Below are 20,191 nucleotides of genomic sequence, written 5' to 3' on the forward strand. Positions count from 1 at the left end.
GACAGGAGTTGATAAAATTATGCATTGCAAGGAGAAAGTGTGTAGAGAGGTTTTTTCTTCCTCTCCCATAACACTTGTGGGCATCCGACAACCCTGTTTTCCAAGCTCATCCTTCATCGGTTTTGACCAGCCACAAGAGTGTCCCTTACATGCAGAGCTGAGGGCTGGACTTAGTTCTTTCAGGACCCTGGAGAGTTCCAAGAGGACTTATGAAAGAGACAGGACTCTATGCTGTACAAATCACAGGTCACAAGTAATTACAAAAAGGCCATTTATTGTTTGACTTTTAATTGTCCGTTAGTTTATATACATATGTACACTCATGCAAAAAAATTGACTTCGACAGCAACGAAATATCAGTCTTTTTATAATACAGTGCAAAAACATCTTCAGAAAATGGTACGTCTTTTTCGACACGCAAAAAAAGTATGAGGAATCTCTTTGGTTTGAAAATAAAAAGGGGATGGGAGCTTGCTTAAAATCCTAACCTTCCTGTTAAATTTTACAAATTGAAATGTGGCATTAGTTGGCTGTTACTAAAACAAAACCCAAGTGTGGAATGAGGAAGCAGGAATGGGCATCATTTTCTAAAGCTGCACAAAACCATCCTATATGGGTCCTTTTCAAAATACATTCTTAACTCTGCCCCTTTTCAGCATGGTTTTAAATAATCAATTTGTTGGTTTGAGTTGTATACAATGCTAATCATATCCAATTAAATTAATGTGCACGGTTAACTTAGGTCCATTCAATTCAATGGATCTACTTTGAATAAAACCTGGTTGGATATAATCCTGTTACGTAAACAAGATACAGTGGTACCTCTACTTACGAATACTTACGAATGTTTCTACTTACGAACGGAGCTCCGTCCGCCATCTTGGATGCGGTTTAGATAGGATTTTTTCTACTTACGAATTTTTAGATAGGGTTGCTTCTACTTACGAATTTTTTCTCCCAATGCATTCCTATGGGATTCGACTTACAATTTTTTTCGACTTACAAATGTGTGTTCGGAACGCATATAATTCGTAAGTAGAGGTACCACTGTAAATCTCTAATGGCTGCTAATATTAGGAGCCTGCTGGGACACTCTTGTAACAGTTTACACAGCAAACGGGAAGCCGGTGTTGTACTTCATCGGCAGGAGGGATTGTTCTCTCACAGACAGTCGCCTCTTGCCAGCTGCTCAGAAGTGAACATAATAAAAGCAGAAATACTGTGGAGTAGTCGTAATATTAACTCAGAAAACAATAGGTGGCTTGAGCCTTGTTGAGAGACGCGCATGGACAGTCTGGACGGCAAATATGTTCCCCTGAAAGACCACCAAATATTAGGGTACAAAAATAAAACCACAGAGATACCACTTGATTGCCAGAGTGACTTCTAAGCGATTTACAAGTACAGTGGTACCTCGACTTACAGATGGAGCTCCATTCGTAAGAGTTATTCGTAAGTAGAGGTACCACTGTACCACTGTATAGTAATGGCATAGCAGCAAGACGGGGAAATTGTTCCAATCACTGCTGTAAAGACCCGGCGTTCAGTAATGTGATCAACTCAACATCTGGGTTCTGCCGCTTCAGACCGCAGGTTGTGGGGCTCACATGATAAAAACATTTCATTAAGCAAAAGAAACCATCTCACGAAGTTGTTAGGAGAAGGGTTCTACTCTAGCCTTCTCCCTTACACGCTGGTTTTTCATGAGCAGGGAATTTATTTAGCGTTGGGGGAATTTCCACCCTGAAAGCCCCCACCCGTAGACAAACTCAGACACAGACCACCTCAGTGAGAACTAGGCTCATAGAATCAAAGAACTGCGGAGCTGGAAGGGGCCTCGAGGGTCATCTAGTCCAACCCCAGGCAATGCAGGAATCTTTTCCCCCAGTGTGGGTCTCAAACCCACGACCCTGAGATTCTCATGCTCTACTGACTGAGTTATGTCTCATTAATTTCCCCAATCAGCCTAGCACATGCCCTTTAAAAAAAAATTTTTTTTAAAAAAACCCAACTCAAAATATGTGAAAACAGCGTATCAAACTTGCACTTCCTCCTTTGTTAAAAGACACAATATCAAAATAAAGAATGGCTGTTATGGTCAAGAGGGTGGGGCTGTGGGCTTTGGCCTGGCAATCCTTGGCTCGCCTTGAGGTTGATTTGGGCAGCCCTTTACCCCATCTTTAAAACCAGGAGGCAGTAAGCACACTGGGCTAAGATTCTGCAGGGAAAAGCAAGGCCATAAAGCACTTTGCACTGCGTATGTAGCTTCCCTGCAGGTTGCAGATCGCCAGAATGGAAGTGGCTGACTGACAGCAGTGCCAGCTTTGAACCAGCCAAGGGGCCCCAGGTGGAAGCACAGAACTAGCTGTGCAGTTGGTTACCCACATTGCACAAACCTTTGCCCTGCATTTGCCCCTTTGGATTCCCCTGTGTCCCGTGGAAATCTGTATAGGGGTTGGCACAGGCCCAGCCTGAACGCCAAATGCATTGCCTTGAAAAGAAACCCCACTGATTTCCTGCGACGCTTCCATGCATGAAGTAATTACACAATTCGAGAAGGAATCATCCACTTGTGTGAATGCCCCACAGGTGAAAAAAAAAAGCCTGTTCCTAAAAAGGAGAGAGAGAAATGCACTTTCTGGCATGCTAGAAGGGAGTTTGTGCGTTGCTTCATTCAAAAACGGCATCCCCACCCAATCACTGTACCAAGAGATTTTTCTGACTCTTTGGATAATCTCTAAGCTTGCTGAGGGTCACAGGCTAAGTTTTGAAGACCTTTCCTTTTAAGAAAAAAATGATGAAAACACAGATGGAGCGCATTCCACAGATATGCTGAAATTAGAAGGGGAACAGGATGTATTTGGGAAAGCAGGCAGAGGAGAGGCAATGCTTTTGGTAGTGAAGGGGAAGCAGGAGATGATGTGAGTTGCTTTTTGTGACTCGAGGTGGATGTCAGCTATTAAATAAGCAATGAAGTCTCAGTATGAGCTACCAATAGATTTTAGAGAATTATTAGTTTCTTCAGTTCTCATCTCAAGCGATCTGCAGACTAAGAAAGTTAATTCTCTCCATCCTTTCTCCCCCCCCCCCCCCCGCAAAGTCAAGAGAGAAAATACAAAATCCTGAGTAGGGGGCCAAGTCCTGCAGGAAATGCAGTGAAGATGGATGTGGGACTGGTTTGCTCGGTGGCAGTGCAGTCCAACAAATGACTCTAAGCCCAAACTATCACAAGTAAGAGAGTAAGAGAGTATCCTGTAAAACATCTTAATCCGTCACCGAGAAAAACTGCATCAAAACTTTACACGATAAACTTTGTTCCAAAAGTTATCAAAAGGGTTCACAAATGGTGTAAATGCTGGCATATCTCTACACATTAAATACCGGGCTATACAGCGCAGTAGAGGCTGAGAGGAGCACAGGTTCTCGTTACTGCTTTAGAAAGTGCATGCTGCTCTGAAATTAAACTCTGTTCACAAATCTTAAATACATCCAGTGAGCTGCAATAAGAGTATCAGGAGGGAGGGAGAGAGAGAGAGAGAACCTGCTCTATTCTCAGTTACAGGGCAATAGCTTCCATTAACATTAATCATATATTCTTATAAAAGTTAAGATTGCACAGAAGGTGGCAGCAGGGGGAGGAGAAATATTTCCAATAAATGTGCCTGAATTGTATCAGGGCAGACTGTGAAAGGGAGACTGAAAGTTCCTTCGGGAAATTTTCTGCTCACGGAAAGCTAGTGCATCAGGGAGGCTATTGGGAGCCCCTGCCATAGAGCGAGTTGCTTTTTCTTTTTAAAAGGTGTGGGCGGCAAGACAGGAAGGCAGAGAAGCTGCGACTGGAGCCCAGCCTTGTTTCCCGGCCTTCTCTATAGACTTGTCAGAAGACTATCTCTTTTTTTAGTCTCATTTCCTTAGCCCACAGGACTAGAAACATTTTTGTTTACTTACCAGTAAGTGAAAACTAGAACTCTTTAAGAATCACAGCAGATGCACCAGTTGCCAGAGGCCACCCTAAACCAGTGCTGTTGCTGGCAAACAATTTGCACTCTGGTCATTATTTAAAAGCTGCATGGGGAGCAAATGGGGGGTTCATTTGTGGTGCCTGATCCCCACCAGCGAGACAATGCCTGGTGCTGATATCTCCCACCCGTCTGTTCTGCCAATGGACCTCTTTTTTACCCTGTTCTACCTTCAGTGCCTTTGTACAAACAACACACAGGCCAGGAAGGAAAAGTGCTGAATAGGATGTGCAAGGAATGTCCACCTGGATGATTCGCAAAGGAAGATCCACACCACTGATGGTGGTGCATGTTGGGACTGGTAGGGCAGAAGGCTGGAAGCCCAACAGCAGGTGGCGCCAGAGCCAATGACAGGCAGAACCAATCAACGCTAATTTTGCCCCCATCCTCCTTCCTGCCGAGTTACACAAGAGCAACACTGAGACTAAAGAGGAGGAGGAGGAGGAAGCTGACAGATGGAGCCAGTTTCTGGACAGGTTGCGAGCAAGAAAGCAGGCAGGTGGGGCCTGGCTGAGGGCAGACCGAGGCTGGTGGGGCAGCGCCTCATTTGCCCCAATGGACCACCTTCCTATTCAGCTCTTCAAAGAGCCATTACCTTTAGCCTTTTCCTCCTGTTACCTCTAATACATACAAACTCGTTCATTGCTATTAACCTAAATGCATGCAAACTGCATCTTACCGCTCAAGACTATATCGGATGCTACTCCCCTAGCGTAGTCACAATAAGCTGCCTACCATTTAAAGCCATCTTTGCCATAAAAAAAACACGAACCATTCTATTAGCTCTACCTGTGTCTTAAACTTGTGGGAGTTGAAAGCCTAGCCTTTTGTGGTGCCGTGTTACCACACTTGTGGGAATTGAAAGCCTGGCCTTTGTGGTGCCGTGTGGGTATTTGAACCAACTGGGACGTATTTAGGGGGGGTTTTCAGCGTGAAAGCAATCACCATCCCTGTGTGGCTTGCCTTCTCCAGTGGGGTATGGACTGATGTTCTGGGGTTGTTGTCTAGAGCTCTCCTGCTCTCTGCTTGCAGGACACTACAGATCAGATTATTTGTTTTATGGTTGCTGGAAATTGCAGCCTATCTTTCTCCCGGAATCCCATAACAGGAAGGACCCATCAGGCCCTCAGCTCTGCTCCACTCCAGGGAGGACATCCAGATCATTCTCTAGAGTATGTGCGTTGATCTGAAAAGGACTGGTGCTCGAAGGAGCCTGCCTTATGTTGGACACCGTTTATGCCTGTTCCCTTGAGGTTCTATAAACCCACAACTGTGAGCTAAAACCCATTCTTCTGGGAAAGGCTGGGTGACAAAAGAAAACCCTCGCCATATTACACAAGCTGGTTTTGACCAGCGTTAAATACCCCCTTTCCCAAACCAGACATTTTTTTAAAAAAAAAACAACCCGCAGCTGGTATTCCGTGATCGCTTTCATACTCCAAAGTCTGGCTGTTTCTCCACAACTTGCCGTGTCAATATCTGATGGGAAGAAAGGGAGGCCACTCCTATGTGGAAAAGTATCTGCCAGATGTTCCTTAAACCATACAGGTAGATGTTGCATAGACAGACTGTGACAAAAAGTACAAAGACCTTTATCTTCCTGGCGGAACTGTAGAACAGGTAAAGGCAGCACTGAAAAAGGAAGAAAACCAGAGAGAAGTTTAGCAACCAGGCTATGAAAGGAAGGGACATAGCTTCATATGCAAGAATTCCTAGGTCCAATCTCTGGCTTCTCCAGGTAGGGCTGAGATTTTCTCCTGAAAGTCAGTGTAGACCAGCGGGTTCTCAACCTTTTCTGCCCCCAAGGACCACTTGAAAATTGCCAAGGGTCTGGGCAGACCCCTGGGCCCTGAATATTATCAGGCCGTTGTCATGCACATGTTCCAGATGCTGTATTTTTAGTGCTTCTTTTACTTCTGATATTTTTTTGTATTTCATGGAATTTCATGGAATTCAGTGTTCTTCACAGATATACTGCGGACCACCTGAATGAAGCTCGCAGACCACCAGTGGCTTGTGGGCCACAGTCGGAGAACCCCTGGAACAGACCAGGCCAAACTAGATAAGACCAATGGCTTCGCTCAGCGTACAGTAGGTAGCTTCCCATGTCCCTGTGAATAAACAATGTCAGCCTAGATGGCTCAGCTTTTCCCCCGGATAATAATTTTTATTAGTTTTCAATTACAATAATCCAATCATTAGCCTCATTATAACAATGCCAAATTATAATACAATTACTAATGCCAATCATTTACATGCCAAATTATAGAATTTAGGTGGCCCCCAGCGTGCTAGAATTGATGGTTTGGTAATTTACTTTATTTCTGCATTCCAAAATCTTAGCACTGTAATTTCAATTACACTCAGGGTGGATAAAAATCAAAGGATTTTTTTAAATTTAAATCGGATTTTTAAAATAAAATGCTTTTGGAGGAAAAATCTTTCTAAAGATAGTTTTCTATTTAAGTTACAGTAGGCTATTCATCAGGAAATAAGGATTTGTTTTAAATTTTTCATGTGTGTTAAAACTCAGTCTGGTGTTTTTTTTTAAAATCGTTTAACCACATCAGTTAACAAACATGGATACATATGCTATAATGTTATTGTTTTAGTTAAATACCGGTAAATTGTTTAAATTGTTATTAAGGAAATGATTATTTTTCCTTCCAATAAAGTACAGCAGAAAAGTTGTCCAAATATAAACAATAATATCATAATTACCTGTCTTTGTATTTCTAATAGTATAACCAAATCAGTCATTTTTGATATAACTGTAAATACTACTCTGAAAATTTATTATTCCAAAAATGAAAACTTCTTCTGGTTGTAAACATTAAGATTATACCAGAAAGAATGCGTCTTTCTGTAAAAAAAATGATTTAAATCAAGTCTTACTGACTAGTGATTTAAATCATGATTTAAATCGATTTGATTTAAAGCAAATCCACTCTGATTACACTCCAGTCAAAATATCAATCCCTTATACAACGACTGCAATTTTATCGACTTCCATTCATACTGGCACATTAAATGATTTAAAAATCTACAGGTGAACCATTCAAACTACAGTGGTCCCTCGACTTACAAAGTACTGTACTCGACTTACAAAATTTCGAGTTACGAATGGGGGGGGAAAATGGCCGCACACTTACGTTTTTTCCGACATCCAAAAGGGAAACCGTTGCGGTTTAGATGGGGTTTTCTCGACTTACGAATTTTAGATGCGGTTTACTCGACTTACGAATTTTTCTGTTTCCATGCATTCCTATTGGAAACTGCTTTTTTCGACTTACAAACTTTTCGACCTACGAATGTGCATTCGGAACGGATTAAATTCGTAAGTCGAGGGACCACTGTATATCCTTGTTCTTCCTGTCTGTGGCAATTATTCTGTCCATGATGCTTCTTCCTTTCCTTGTAAAATATTATGCCTATCTTTTCCCAGGTGTTGCTGTTCACCATCATGCCTTGGGCTGGATAGCTCAGTTGGTTAAGAGCGCCAAGGTTTCAGGTTCGATCCCCATTTGGGACACCTGCATATTCCTGCATTGCAGGGGGGTTAGACTAGATGATCCTTGGGGTCCCTTCAAACTCTACAACTCTATGCAAGACTGTAAATCATTTCACGTCTGGTTTTTGTGGGAAGAAAACAGAAAATATACTTACCAACAAAAAGCAGGCTACAAAGGGCAGGAGAAATGCTATCACATTTCCAATTCCTCTGCGGTCTTCCTGTTGGAAGATGACATTTGAAGGTCAAATTAACTCAGTCGGTGCAAATAAGTCCACAAAGTTATTATACCATCTTGCCTGCCCATCTATATCTGTGTTAAGTTATGTGCATCTAAAAGGAGGGGGCACAAAGCATTTGGAAAGCCTCCCTGACTGTGTGCAAGCCTGAATGAATTTGTTTCGAGAAGGTACACAGTGGTCTTTATTACTTCAGCACTCAAAACAACGGAATCAGGAAGGAACTAAACCAGTATTTAACTTACAATTAAGACTGTGTACACAGTGAGTCATGCCACTGAAGAAACAAATGTAAACCAAAGTACTCTTCTAGTTCAAAATTATTCCACAGCATTTTTTAAAAAGTTTGTAAAACAATATATATTTATAGCTCTGAACAAACAACAGCCCCATTGAGGGGGAAATGGTGCTTGCACTCACGTCAAACCCATCAAAGATGTCAAGAGCTCTTCTGAGATAGAACAGTTCATCTGTTTTGCACAGAGTCAGGTTTAAGTGGTTCACATTTGACTAGCTTTCAACTTACACAGAACACTTTGCAATATCAAAGTTACTCTTGCTCTGTTAAAAAGACAGAGCAGGGGGCTCCACTGGGCAAAACATGTAAAATAAGTCTAGATATTTATTTAACTCTCTTACTGGTTTCATTATGGGACGTGGGTGGCGCTTTGGGTTAAACCACAGAGCCTAGGGCTTGCCGATCAGGTCGGCGGTTCGAATCCCTGTGACGGGGTGAGCTCCCGTTGCTCGTTTGCAGTTTGAAAGCACGTCAAAGTGCAAGTAGATAAATAGGTACCGCTACAGCAGGAAGGTAAACAGTCTTTCCGTGTGCTGCTCTGGTTCGCCAGAAGCGGCCTAGTCATGCTGGCCACATGACCCGGAAGCTGTATGCCGGCTCCCTCGGCCAATAAAGCGAGATGAGCGCCGCAACCCCAAAGTCGTCCGGTTTCATTACTGTCTTGAAAGTTGATTCCGCAGTTGGTTCCCTGTCAAAATTTATCAGTGGCCAATTTGCAGGTATTCATTTATTATTTTAATTTGTATGCTGCTTTCCCACATAAATGTGCCCAAAGTGGCTAATGACACAAAAGCAAAAATTGCAAATAAACGCATCAGTACAATTAAAGGTCTAAATGCCCGATAATGTCAAAAGGTAATGTAATGATCCAAATAAATAATTCATGTTGAAAATATGGATATTATAACATTTTAAATGTATAATAAAGTAAACTATCAGAAAACGTATCAACATATGTTGGTGGGTTAAAATATATAAACCAGAGTCAAATATGATAAGTGCTTCTGCTGCAATCAGATAATAACAAAAAGTATAAACAGCAGCCAATACCAAACAGCATGAAAAACAAATAAAGTGCGTGCATTTTCTTTTCATAGAGGCTTAACATGCACACAGTTCATAGTAGCTTCACTCTGTACTAGAAAGTCTCAAAAATTGAAGTTGCTAACCTTGGACATCTGAATCGTAAGTAATTACCTTTATAGCCACATGGCTGTTGTATAAGCAACTAATGTTCCCTTAACAAAGATCACCACATTAACCCAGCAAGGTTATATTGTGTTGTTGTTGTTGTTGTTGTTGTTGTTGTTGATTATAGCTCACCCATCTGGCTGGATTTCCCCAGCTACTCTGGGCAGCTTCCAGCAGAATATAGAAAATCATCATGTCAAACATGATTCTGGAAATCAACCCTGCTTGTGGGTTTCCATTAAGATATATATCTTGGCCACTGTGAAAACAAGATACTGCACTAGTTGAGCCACCAGCCTGATCCAGGAGGGGTCTGGACTGCTACCAAAGTAATTCCCATCTCCAGCCTCCTCGTCCCCATGTCATCTCCCCAGTTACCTGAAATGAATACTCTGCAAGGTGAACACCTCGGATGAGATTCAGTGCTCCACACATAATGTTGAGAACAAGAGATAAGATTCCCAAAGCAGACACAGGTTGCATTCTGTGAGCAGGAGCTTCAGGCCAGTTCAAGAAGGAAGGGAATGAGAAAGAAAGACAGACTGATGAGCACTGCTATGACGTTTACAGCCATCTCTCATGTTTCTTAAGTACTCTGGTGTCTGAACTAGTTCCACACAGCATCATTTGCAAAGCACTTATTCCTGTATCCCCTCTTGAGAGATCAAGATCTGGGTAACAATACTGATCTGCCGAACAGGGTTATTTAACAAAGCAAGTCATGCGAACCACTTTTAGTGTGTTTAAAGTTTTACGTTAAAATTCTGATGATACTATAGCATCCAAATAATATGCCACAACTATTACAGAAGTGAATAGGATGCCTTTGCAAGCTCTTATTTGTTCTTGCATTTTTGGCTGTGACCACGGCCTATCAGCTGGAACTATTAGTGGACTGCAGTAGAGTTAACTAGCAAGTAAAAGTATCCAACCAGCTCCTGAGTATGGCTGACAAAAGAATCCACCTTTGCAGATTGCGACTCACCAGATTCCATGCAGAGCTCCGTGTGGCCGTTCACAATCCCATTCCTCAGCTCCGCATCTTCCAACTTCACAAGTGCAGGAGGCCGCAAGAGGAGCTCTTCTTGGATCTTTTCCAAGTTGAACTTCGTCTGTGCGCAGTTTGTGTAATTGAAACGGCCTTTGACTTTTTGAATGACATTGTCTGCATCAGAGAAGCAAGAAAAGCAATCACTGAAAGGAAGAAAATTGCCATGGGACTGGCTGGATGCAGAGGAGTGGCAGGAGGCACACGCTGGGGAACACCCCAACCCCAACCCCCCAGATAAGGCGGCTCAGAGCAAGGGAAGAGGTGGTAGGACGAAGATGGGAGAGAGAGAGAAGAGGGAGCAGACTGAGAGGAGGAGGTATTGGGAGCTGAAGAGGTAACATGGTTTAGTGAGCAGGGAGAGTCTGCGATAGAAAGCAACCCAGAATCAGAGGCAGAAGCAGAGGCGGCCGGGGGGGGGGGGGACAAGAGGCAAAAATCAGGCAGGCTGCTGAAAAAGCCAGGGGGTCACCCCATCCTGCTGTGACCAGCTCTCCTCCCCGCTGGTCTCTCAGAACCAGAAGAGGTGTGAAGAGGGCAGAGCAAAAGGCAAGGTGACAAAGTCTCAGATTGCTTGGGAAGGACCCAGGGTTGGAGGAGACTCAGGGGACGGTGGGAAGGCAGGGACCTTCCGTCCTCACAACTGCCTCATTAGGGCAAGAACTACCAGAAAGGGTTGCTGCGCTCACTAGGCCTGCCTCCTGAGCTGTTTTGCTTCTTTGGATAAAGAGTTAACTTCACTGATGCGATGTCACACCTGACCTGCTCCTGACAAAATGCATGCAAATATGGTGTAGTGGTTAAGAGTGGTAGACACGTAATCTGGGGAACCGGGTTTGCGTCTCCACTCCTCCACATGCAGCTGCTGGGTGACCTTGGGCTAGTCACACTTCTCTGAAGTCTCTCAGCCTCACTCACCTCACAGAGTGTTTGTTGTGGGGGAGGAAGGGAAAAGAGATTGTTAGCCGCTTTGAGACTCCTTCGGGTAGTGATAAAGCGGGATATCAAATCCAAACTCTTCTTCTCTTCTTTGGAAAACATATGCAGCCCATGGAACTAAACTTTTCCGAGTGCTGGATTTGTACAGAATTTGCATTTGGTGCAGAATAGATGCAGCCTGGTCAAATGTGCCACAGCTTCCATGGAATAAGTGCTAGCTACTTGCAAGAGAAGGCAATAAGGAATGTACCTTCCCAGGGCTGGCCAGGGTGGGGAGAGAAGCACTGACCACCTGATACTACCATAGGGCTACTGGAAGTACACAAGTACATCCATCAGAAATCACTGGGAGAGAGGGTCTTGCTTGCACGGTGGCAATGACCTACTTCCACCATTGGAGGCAGTAGGCCTCTGACTACCAGTTCCTAGGAATCACAAGTGGGGAGAGAGGGCTGTTGCACTCAGGTCCTGCCTGCAGGCTTCCCATGGGCATTTGGTTAACCACTGTGAGAACAGGATGCCAGACTAGGTGGGCCACTGGCCAGAACCAGCAGGGACCTTCTTATATTATTATGCAGAGGAGGACACACAAAATTAAGAACTGCTGCTTTCACTGAACAAGCAGCTCATCTGAAGCAAATGAACCTAACTTGGATGGTCTTAAGTTCTTGAATAATGTATTTTAAATCTTTAATGTATTTTAAATCTTTGTTGGATTTGTTGGGGAAACCCAGCCAGATGGGCGGGGTACAAATAATAATAATATATTATTATTATTATTATTATTATTATTATTATTATTATTATTATTAAATACTCCAACACCACATATGTGTGCAAAATGTTCAGCCCCAAATAAGTATCACAAATAAAGAGATTATTCCACTGTTTGGGCAGGATGGTTATCGCTATGCTTCCTCTCTGGCAGATACCATCAATTGAGGTTAGGGGCATTAAGATATATCAGCAAGTATACGGCAGAATGTTAGCCGGGCTTCTTGATTTGTTTGAAATGCGATGCTTGCTACCAATTCCTGAAGAGGAGGCAGAGGAGGAGGGAGAGAGACAGAGCAAGCATGGTACGCACCGAATTCTAGAAAAGCATACGGTCTGGAAGCCAGGCCCACACTGGTGGCATCATAGGTAGTGGCAAACTCCCACTGGAGCTCTTCCAGAAAGCAGAACGCCATGGCAGCTGGGAAACTGCTGGTGCAAATCCCCATGCAGGCCACGTCTCCAGAAGAATGAAAGCTGAGAAGAAGAAAAATCCAGGATTCACTACAAGCACCAGACACAAACTTAACTAAGGTACCAGAGCAGCAAAAGACACACACACACACACACACACACACACACAAAACACCAACAGCTGCAGTCACAGCTCCACACCTAGAATCCCAACACTGTATGAGATTTATTCCCTGTGTCTGCAATCATGGGTTTGTTGTCTATCACATGACGGTGTATGTTTACATTCCACAGAGTGGGAATGAAGGAGACAGGATGCTTGTGTTACTGTGTTTCCTGAAATGGGATTATGGTCCTTTGTTTTTTTTTCCTCTTTGCTGTCTGATGCCAGAGAGGGAGCCATGCTGCAGTGCTCCGAAGAAGAAGAAGTGTTTGGATTTGATATCCCGCTTTATCACTAGCCGAAGCAGTCTCAAAGCGGCTAACAATCTCCTCTTCCCTTCCTCCCCCACAACAAGCACTCTGTGAGGTGAGTGGGGCTGAGAGACTTCAAAGAAGTGTGACTAGCCCAAGGTCACCCAGCAGCTGCATGTGGAGGAGCGAAGGCGCGAACCCAGTTCACCAGATCCGGTTAAGTCTACCGCTCTTAACCACTACACCACACTGGCTCCGAGTATATTATATGTAAATAAACATAGATTAGCCAAAATGTTGAGTTGCTGACAACTGTTACGCAAACTGCGAAGACTCGGGGGATCCCTAAGTGTGCTGATGTCTCCAAGGCATCAGTCGCTGTGATGTTCGGGTTGGAGAAAGCTTTTGAAGCTCCCGAACAATTGACCAGGAGGGAAAGAACATGCCAGTTGGGCATGTTTGTTTGCCAAGGTCCTACTCGTGTGTAGGAGGCTCCTGTAACAGTTTGCTGCTCAAGCACATAACTGCATCCCTTGCCTGAAACAGATTGTGAGCCTTACATTTCCACTGATTTTAAAGAATATCTCTCAATATGCAGGGGGTAGGCTTCTGACCAGAGTTGTAAAAACACTACCCTTTGCTGAGCTTGCTGGTATCAGAGACCACAGCTATGGATGTGTGCTTAACTTGCATGTTATCAGGAAGTAACCTTGGACAAGGTTATAAGCAGAAAGAGGTTACAGAGAGGCTTGGCCAGATGCCCTACTTGACTTTAGCACCCCTCAGTTTTGGAATTCGAAAAATTCAACACGCTCTACAAGTCGCACATGTCATCTAAGAGGCATCAATCACAGCATGTTCATCCACTTTAAAAATCCAGTTTATTCAGGCTTTCCCTGATGGCTGTAGGTTGTTGTTTTCTTTTGTTTTTCAGATTGTGACACTATGCATCTCTTGAATTTTAGCTGGGATTTTATTACCATGCCTTTTCTAGTAACTGTAGATATATATTTTAATGAAGCAGAGTACAAATTGTGTAAATGCATAAATAAAATGTTGCTATCAAGGGAACACTTATGAACGTACCCATCAAGGCAATTTCAGGGGAAACCTACATTTCTCTCAAGCTGAAACATGACTTACTGTATACTGAGGTCACATTCTTTGGCTGTCCCACGCTCTGGATACTGTGTCAGAATGGACGACAAGGTCTTGAGTCTCTTCCTGCATTCCAAGAAGTCCTGGTCTAGGTGGAAGTCCGTGGAGGCGGAGAGTGGAAGTCCATCCCTCACCCGAACCACGCAGGCAAAGAGGATCATGGACATCCTCCACAGGAGAACTCATGGGGGCAACCTGGAAATAAGTATTTCGTTTACTCAATGTACTCATTTGCTCCCCTTGAGCAAAACCTCCCACCGCGGCCAACACGGTTTAAAACGAAGAGTTACAATACATACACACACACGAGAGAGAGAGAGAGAGAGAGAGAGAGAGAGAGAGAGAGAGAGAGAGAGAGAGAGAGAGAAGCATAAAACAGCAGGAACAATGTGTTGTTGTTTTTCCCCAAGTCTGACTAAAAGTGGAACTGTGCAACCTCTCAGGAGGTTATGAACTCTCTTTCCTTGGAGGTTTTTAAGCAGAGGTTGGATGGCCACCTGTTATGGATGCTTTAGCTGAGATTCCTGCATTGCAGGGGGTTGGACTAGATGACCCTCGGGGTCCCTTCCAACTCTACCATTCTATGATTCTACGGAAAGCAATGCAGAGCTCCACACTGGAGAACCACGTATGGCTCCTTGGAGGAAAGGTGGACTATAAGAGTAACAACAGATAAAATAATTAATGAATTTTTGAACGCCACATGGCAATGAAAAGACATCACCGAGCTGTGGAGAGCATTCCAGAGTTGGTGTGCCACAACTGAAAAGGTGCTGGTCAGGGGGTCCTAAGTAAGCAGAGGGATTCAGTGAAGGACCCGTGAATAATATATTCTGTTTATTTACTTTTACACATCAAATTTAAGAAAATATATCGAAAGGGAAAGAAATTCAAAAAAGCTCAGTGACAATAAACACTGTGCGCTCACACTGAAAACACACACAAAAAAGCAAAGATCTTTATCACCAGGGAAGTTCAGGAAGAAGTGTCTTTTCTGAAAGTGCAACAGGGGTGGGTTTGATTTTGGTTTTAAATTCCAGTAGGCTGTCATTTCAAGTGAGGATAATATTCTGTTGGGAGCCGCCCAGAGTGGTTGGAACAACCCAGTCAGATGGGTAGCATACAAATAATAAAAGTATTATTTAAAGGTAAAGGGACCCCTGACCATTAGGTCCAGTCGTGACCAACTCTGGGGTTGCGCGCTCATCTCGCATTATTGGCCGAGGGAGCCGGCATACAGCTTCCAGGTCATGTGGCCAGCATGACAAAGCTGCTTCTGGCAAACCAGAGCAGCACATGGAAACGCTGTTTACCTTCCTGCTGTAGGGGTTCCTATTTATCTACTTGCACTTTGATGTGCTTTCAAACTGCTAGGTTGGCAGGAGCTGGGACCGAGCAACGTGAGCTCACCCCGTCACAGGGATTCGAACCGCCGACCTTCTGATCAGCAAGCCCTAGGCTCAGTGGTTTAACCACAGCGCCACCTGGGTCCCTAAAAGTATTATTAGTATTATTATTATTATTAGAACTATCTACTCCTCTCTGCAAGTGTCCTAAGGCTAAAGAACACATGTAGCACTGTTAGTGGGTTACGTTTGTCATATTTTGTAAAAGAAAAGAAAAATAAACCACATTTTTAACCACACACCACAGTCTATAGAACAAGAGCATAACTATACCCCTGTCTAATCTTAAAAGATAAATAATCCACCACGTTGCACAAGACTTCAGCCAGGTTCCAAAGGATAATTCCAACGATGAACTTTCCTCAATGAATCTCAGTTGTCTGCAGGCTGTTTTCAGGATGAACATGCCGTTCCTAACAACTTAAGGTAACATGTTAATGTTCTGTTTAGAGCTTGATAAGCTCTTTAATCCTGCCGACATTGAAAAGCTCTTTAATCCCAGCAGGTTCATATATATATCCAGTTCTAAATGGGCACCGAATGCATTGTTATGAATACCAGGGCATACAGGTAGCACTAAATGAACTCATTGCTTGCCCACCCTTTCCTTCCAAACATCAGCAGTTCTGCAGCAACAGGATCCCTCCTCAAATTAGATTTTTACACACACTTTATCCAGAACAAGCTAATCTACACCTTAAACCAATACATCCCCCCCCCATTTTAAGCCGCTCTTTCCCCATCTACAGTTCAAAACTATCTAAATACCCTTTCCATAGTGTTGCCTTCATATTGTAAACCAACCCATGATCTTCAGATGAAGGGCGGTATAGAAATTTAATCCATAATAAAAATATATCTCCCCATCCCACACAAAATACAGTGGTGCCTCGCTTAACGAATGCCCTGCTTAACGAAATTTCCGCTTAACGAAAGGATTTTTCGAGCGGAGCTTGCCTCGCTAGACGAATGCGTTTTACGAAAAATTCGTCTAGCGAATCGCGGTTTCCCATAGGAATGCATTGAAATTCAATTAATGCGTTCCTATGGGCAATTTTTTTAAAAAAAAAAATCAATGCATTCCTATGGCATTCACTAGACGAATTTTTCGCTATAAGACCCGTGGAACGAATTAATTTCGTCTAGCAAGGCACCACTGTACTGCTTTATGATCTGTATACTACTAATCTTCAGTACAGCTTCCAGGATGGTTTACAAAATTATAAAACACATAAGAGAAAAGAAAAGATTAGAAAAGATGCATTACACTTGAGAAAATTCCTGTTCCTCGGTTACACTTAGCTTTGAATTCCTCAAGTTCTCAGAATCCCTACAGAAGTCTCCTCAAACCACCCCATTACACAGGGTGCCAACCACTCACAGTGACTTTCTAACCTGACAAATTCCTCTTCCATCACCCTTTCCGAAATAAGTAACTTGAGGGACTCCATCTAACAATCCGTCTACCTTGAACACTGCGCACCATACCTATTTGCAAGGATCCACTTACTCATCTCCCAGCCTTGGCTACACAGGCATAGTTTTTTTTGATCTGACAATGACAGCCCTACTAACTCTACAAAAATGCCCCTTCCCCCTCCCCTGCCCGCCAGAAAAGGCCCAGAGTCCCTTGGTCCCAGTTCCATAGTGGAGAATCTGCTTTGCGCTTACAAGAAGCCCCAGGTTCAATTCCTGGTATCTCTAGGTAGGGCTGGGAAAGACTCCCATCTCAAACACTGGAGAGCTGCTGCCAGTCAGTGTAGGAAGAAACACTGAGCCAGACAAGTGCCTTCCTATGTTCCCATGGGTTGTAGACATCTGTCTGCTAATTAGAGCAGCCTACCCACACGCTTATTTTAACTTTTTGTATGTCTTAAGGTAAATTGTTATCAGCTTTATTGCCTTATCTTTTCATACACCTCATTGAGGGTTTGTTTTGTTTTACAATCAAGTGATGTATTAAGTTTTATGAATTAAATAAATAAATGATTTAGTTTTATGAATTAAATAAATAAATGATTCAAAAGCCTCACAAATTGGGTGTGTTTTCTTCTGGTGCGTTCTGTTTCTGTGGTGGGTTTCCTTGCTGCTCCTTTGCTTTTTTTTTAAAGTACTGTACACTCCTGGCTTGTTTCACCAGCATGACAAAGGCTTCAGGCACGGAAACGGGGATAATATGCGTCAAAATTAATAAGTACGGACTTCATTAGGACCAGCATGCTTGCCATCTTATAATGTATGTCCCATTTGCTCAGGGCTGGATGTAGGTTTGATGAGTCCCTAAGTTACTGAAGGTAATGGGGCCCTTTATATGCCCAGCTGTCCTTTTTCAAAAACAAACTGTCACTGTTTTTTTGTGTTGAATATATGCTATAGGGTAATTTACGGACCTAATAGGTATCTAATAGGCATTTGCTGCTCCAGAGAAGCGGACACGGAGCAATGGATTCACACTACAAGAAAGAAGCTTCCACCTAAACATTAGGAAGAACTTCCTGACAGTAAGAGCTGTTCAACAGTGGAATTTGCTGCCAAGGAGTGTGGTGGAGTCTCCTTCTTTGGAGGTCTTTAAGCAGAGGCTTGACAGGCATATGTCAGGAATGCTTTGATGGTGTTTCCTGCTTGGCAGGGGGTTGGACTGGGTGGCCCTTGTGGTCTCTTCCAACTCTATGATTCTATGATCTCAAGCCATTTGCACATAACAAAAATGCATTTTATCAAAGTAATTGTTGAACCGAAATACAATTAAGAAGTGTATCTTATAGTCTAGAAATGTACATCCAGGGTATTTTTTTCCCTTTAAATTTTTTGGGGGGCCCCAAGAGAGTGGGGCCCTAAGCTATAGCTTGTTTAGCTTATACGTAATCCGACACGGCATTTGCTACAGAGAGAGAGTGTGTGAGGGATTTATTCATGCAATTTGTTTCACGCCCTTCACCCCAAGAGTGGCGCACACGACCCCTCCTCCTTTCTCCCATTCAGCCTCACAACAGCCCCGTGAGGTAGGCTTCGCGGGGACAGAGAGCCACCCAGAGAATTGCGCCCATTCCCCCTTCAGCACCACCGGCTCCGTCCCAACCAGGTCCCCCTCTCACTCTCCTCGCGGTTCCGCTTGCCGCGCCCCCTTCCGACGGTCACCCCTGGGGTGTGACCAACACGCTTCCTTCAGTCAACGGCCTCTGCCCGCCCCATTCCCCGAGGCCCCTGACCCTCTCGGGGCTCTCGCCTCACCTCGCCTTCTCCCCTCGGGGCCTCGCCGTCACAGCGGCCGCGCAGGCAGCGAAGGAAGCGGCGTCCACCACAACAAACGCGCCTGGCCCGTCCATTTCCGGCTACAGAGATGGAGGCGGCCGGAGCGGATCGCCATAGAGACGCCGGCGGGAGAGCGTCGAGCGCCTCCCGTTACAAGTCCCGTCAAGTCCCGTGTGCCCTAAGAGGTAGAAGTCAAATGCGCAACCTAAACTTCCGGTTCCGAAACGGAGGGGCGCCTCCATGCGAAGAGTACCTGCGTAGACAGAGGAGCGGCGCAACTCCAACTTCAGGAGTGGCCCACATGTGGACTACAATTCCCATCAGCCTTGGCCCGCTGGGGTGGGGGGGTGGGGTGTCATCGAATCCCACCCTTCCGAGGAGGGGAGGGCATCCCGAGGGTTATCTAGCCTAGCCCAACCCCCTGATGCTCCAACTCTTGGCAATCTCTCTGATGGAAAACGTCAAAATCCACAGCCGGGCGGTGCCGGTACGAAAGGTTGCTAGCTTTTTTGTGGCATTTGGGTTGGACCTCATAGAGGCAATGCGGCGGCGGCGCTGAGGATTTTGTCGTCGTCCTCCCTCTGCTGCGCTTATGAATCAACCTTTGTTTCCTATGGGCAAATGAAGGGAAGACCAGGGCTGTAAGCGGGGCTGCAAGAGCTCTCGTACCCTCCAACATTTCTCCGATGGAAACTGGGACATCCTGGGACATTGTGGAATCTAATAAAAAATCGGGAAGGCTTCTCTAGGGTCACCAACATTTCTGGAGCTGATCTCTGCTCCTCCCAGTATTTCCCAGTGGTCACCATGGACATCTGGTGGTGCTGGAAAGGAGGAACAATCCAGGACCTGGGCAGAGCTCCAGAGAAACAATCACCCACCCACCCATCTGAACTGCAACACAGAATCGTAGAATCATAATCCTAGATTATGAGCCCTTAGGAGACAAAACTATTAACATTCAGAGCAGGATACAAGTCAAATAAATGAATAGCATACTTGAAACCACATTTCTTAAATATCATCATGTCAGGGTAGCAATATTAATTAGGGTTAACATGCTGTGGTTGAAAGAATTGCTGCAAGAGTCTGGCTTCTTATGGAATAAGGACAAAGTGATAACAAAAGTATCAAACCCTCAAGCGTTGTCTGCTCAAATTTTGTTATATTGTGTGATCAGGTGCAGAAATCTACTAAAATTGTTGGGCAGTCATGGAATCAAATGGCTTTTGTTTAATTTTGTGGGTTAAACACAAAATGAAACATGAAACATTCTAGTGGAGAGATGCCAAAAATTAAGACTTCTCTGACTGTCCCATGTTTGTGAAGTGCCCCATGTATAAGGATGTTCATAGCAGATTTCTGGTCTAAACATCTGTCAAAATTAGGGCACTAAAAGGGATATTTGGAATTAGATCTTGCCCTTAAAAAAACAAACCCATTGCCTCTCAGTTGAGCAGCTGCAAAGCAGTACAGCCAAACTGGCAGGGCTGATGGGAGCTGGAGTCCAAAACACCTGGAGGGCACC

At 44.2% G+C, this 20,191-nt stretch overlaps 1 protein-coding gene across 4 annotated transcripts; it reads right to left on the bottom strand.

The window, feature by feature from the left end:
- Window positions 1–229: 229 nt before the first annotated feature.
- Window positions 230–18,773, bottom strand: SEC22C (SEC22 homolog C, vesicle trafficking protein). 4 transcript variants are annotated; one of them, XM_035129785.2, is made up of 7 exons: window positions 18,643–18,766; window positions 13,991–14,200; window positions 12,333–12,496; window positions 10,244–10,423; window positions 9,637–9,755; window positions 7,686–7,751; window positions 5,413–5,651 (listed from the first exon to the last, which is right to left on the bottom strand). In XM_035129785.2, exons 2-7 carry the CDS (start codon window positions 14,170–14,172, stop codon window positions 5,451–5,453), a joined length of 912 nt encoding a protein of 303 aa, XP_034985676.2. In that variant the 5' UTR covers window positions 14,173–14,200; window positions 18,643–18,766; the 3' UTR covers window positions 5,413–5,450. The 4 variants fall into 4 exon arrangements, with proteins under 4 accessions (XP_060136925.1, XP_060136926.1, XP_034985676.2 ...); XM_060280942.1 differs by lacking the exon at window positions 9,637–9,755 and having other exon boundaries at window positions 230–5,651; window positions 18,643–18,769; XM_060280943.1 differs by lacking the exons at window positions 9,637–9,755; window positions 18,643–18,766 and adding an exon at window positions 15,685–18,617 and having other exon boundaries at window positions 230–5,651.
- Window positions 18,774–20,191: the final 1,418 nt, after the last annotated feature.

This window comes from Zootoca vivipara, chromosome 12 (assembly GCF_963506605.1).
Source record: "Zootoca vivipara chromosome 12, rZooViv1.1, whole genome shotgun sequence".
Lineage (NCBI taxonomy): Eukaryota > Metazoa > Chordata > Lepidosauria > Squamata > Lacertidae > Zootoca > Zootoca vivipara.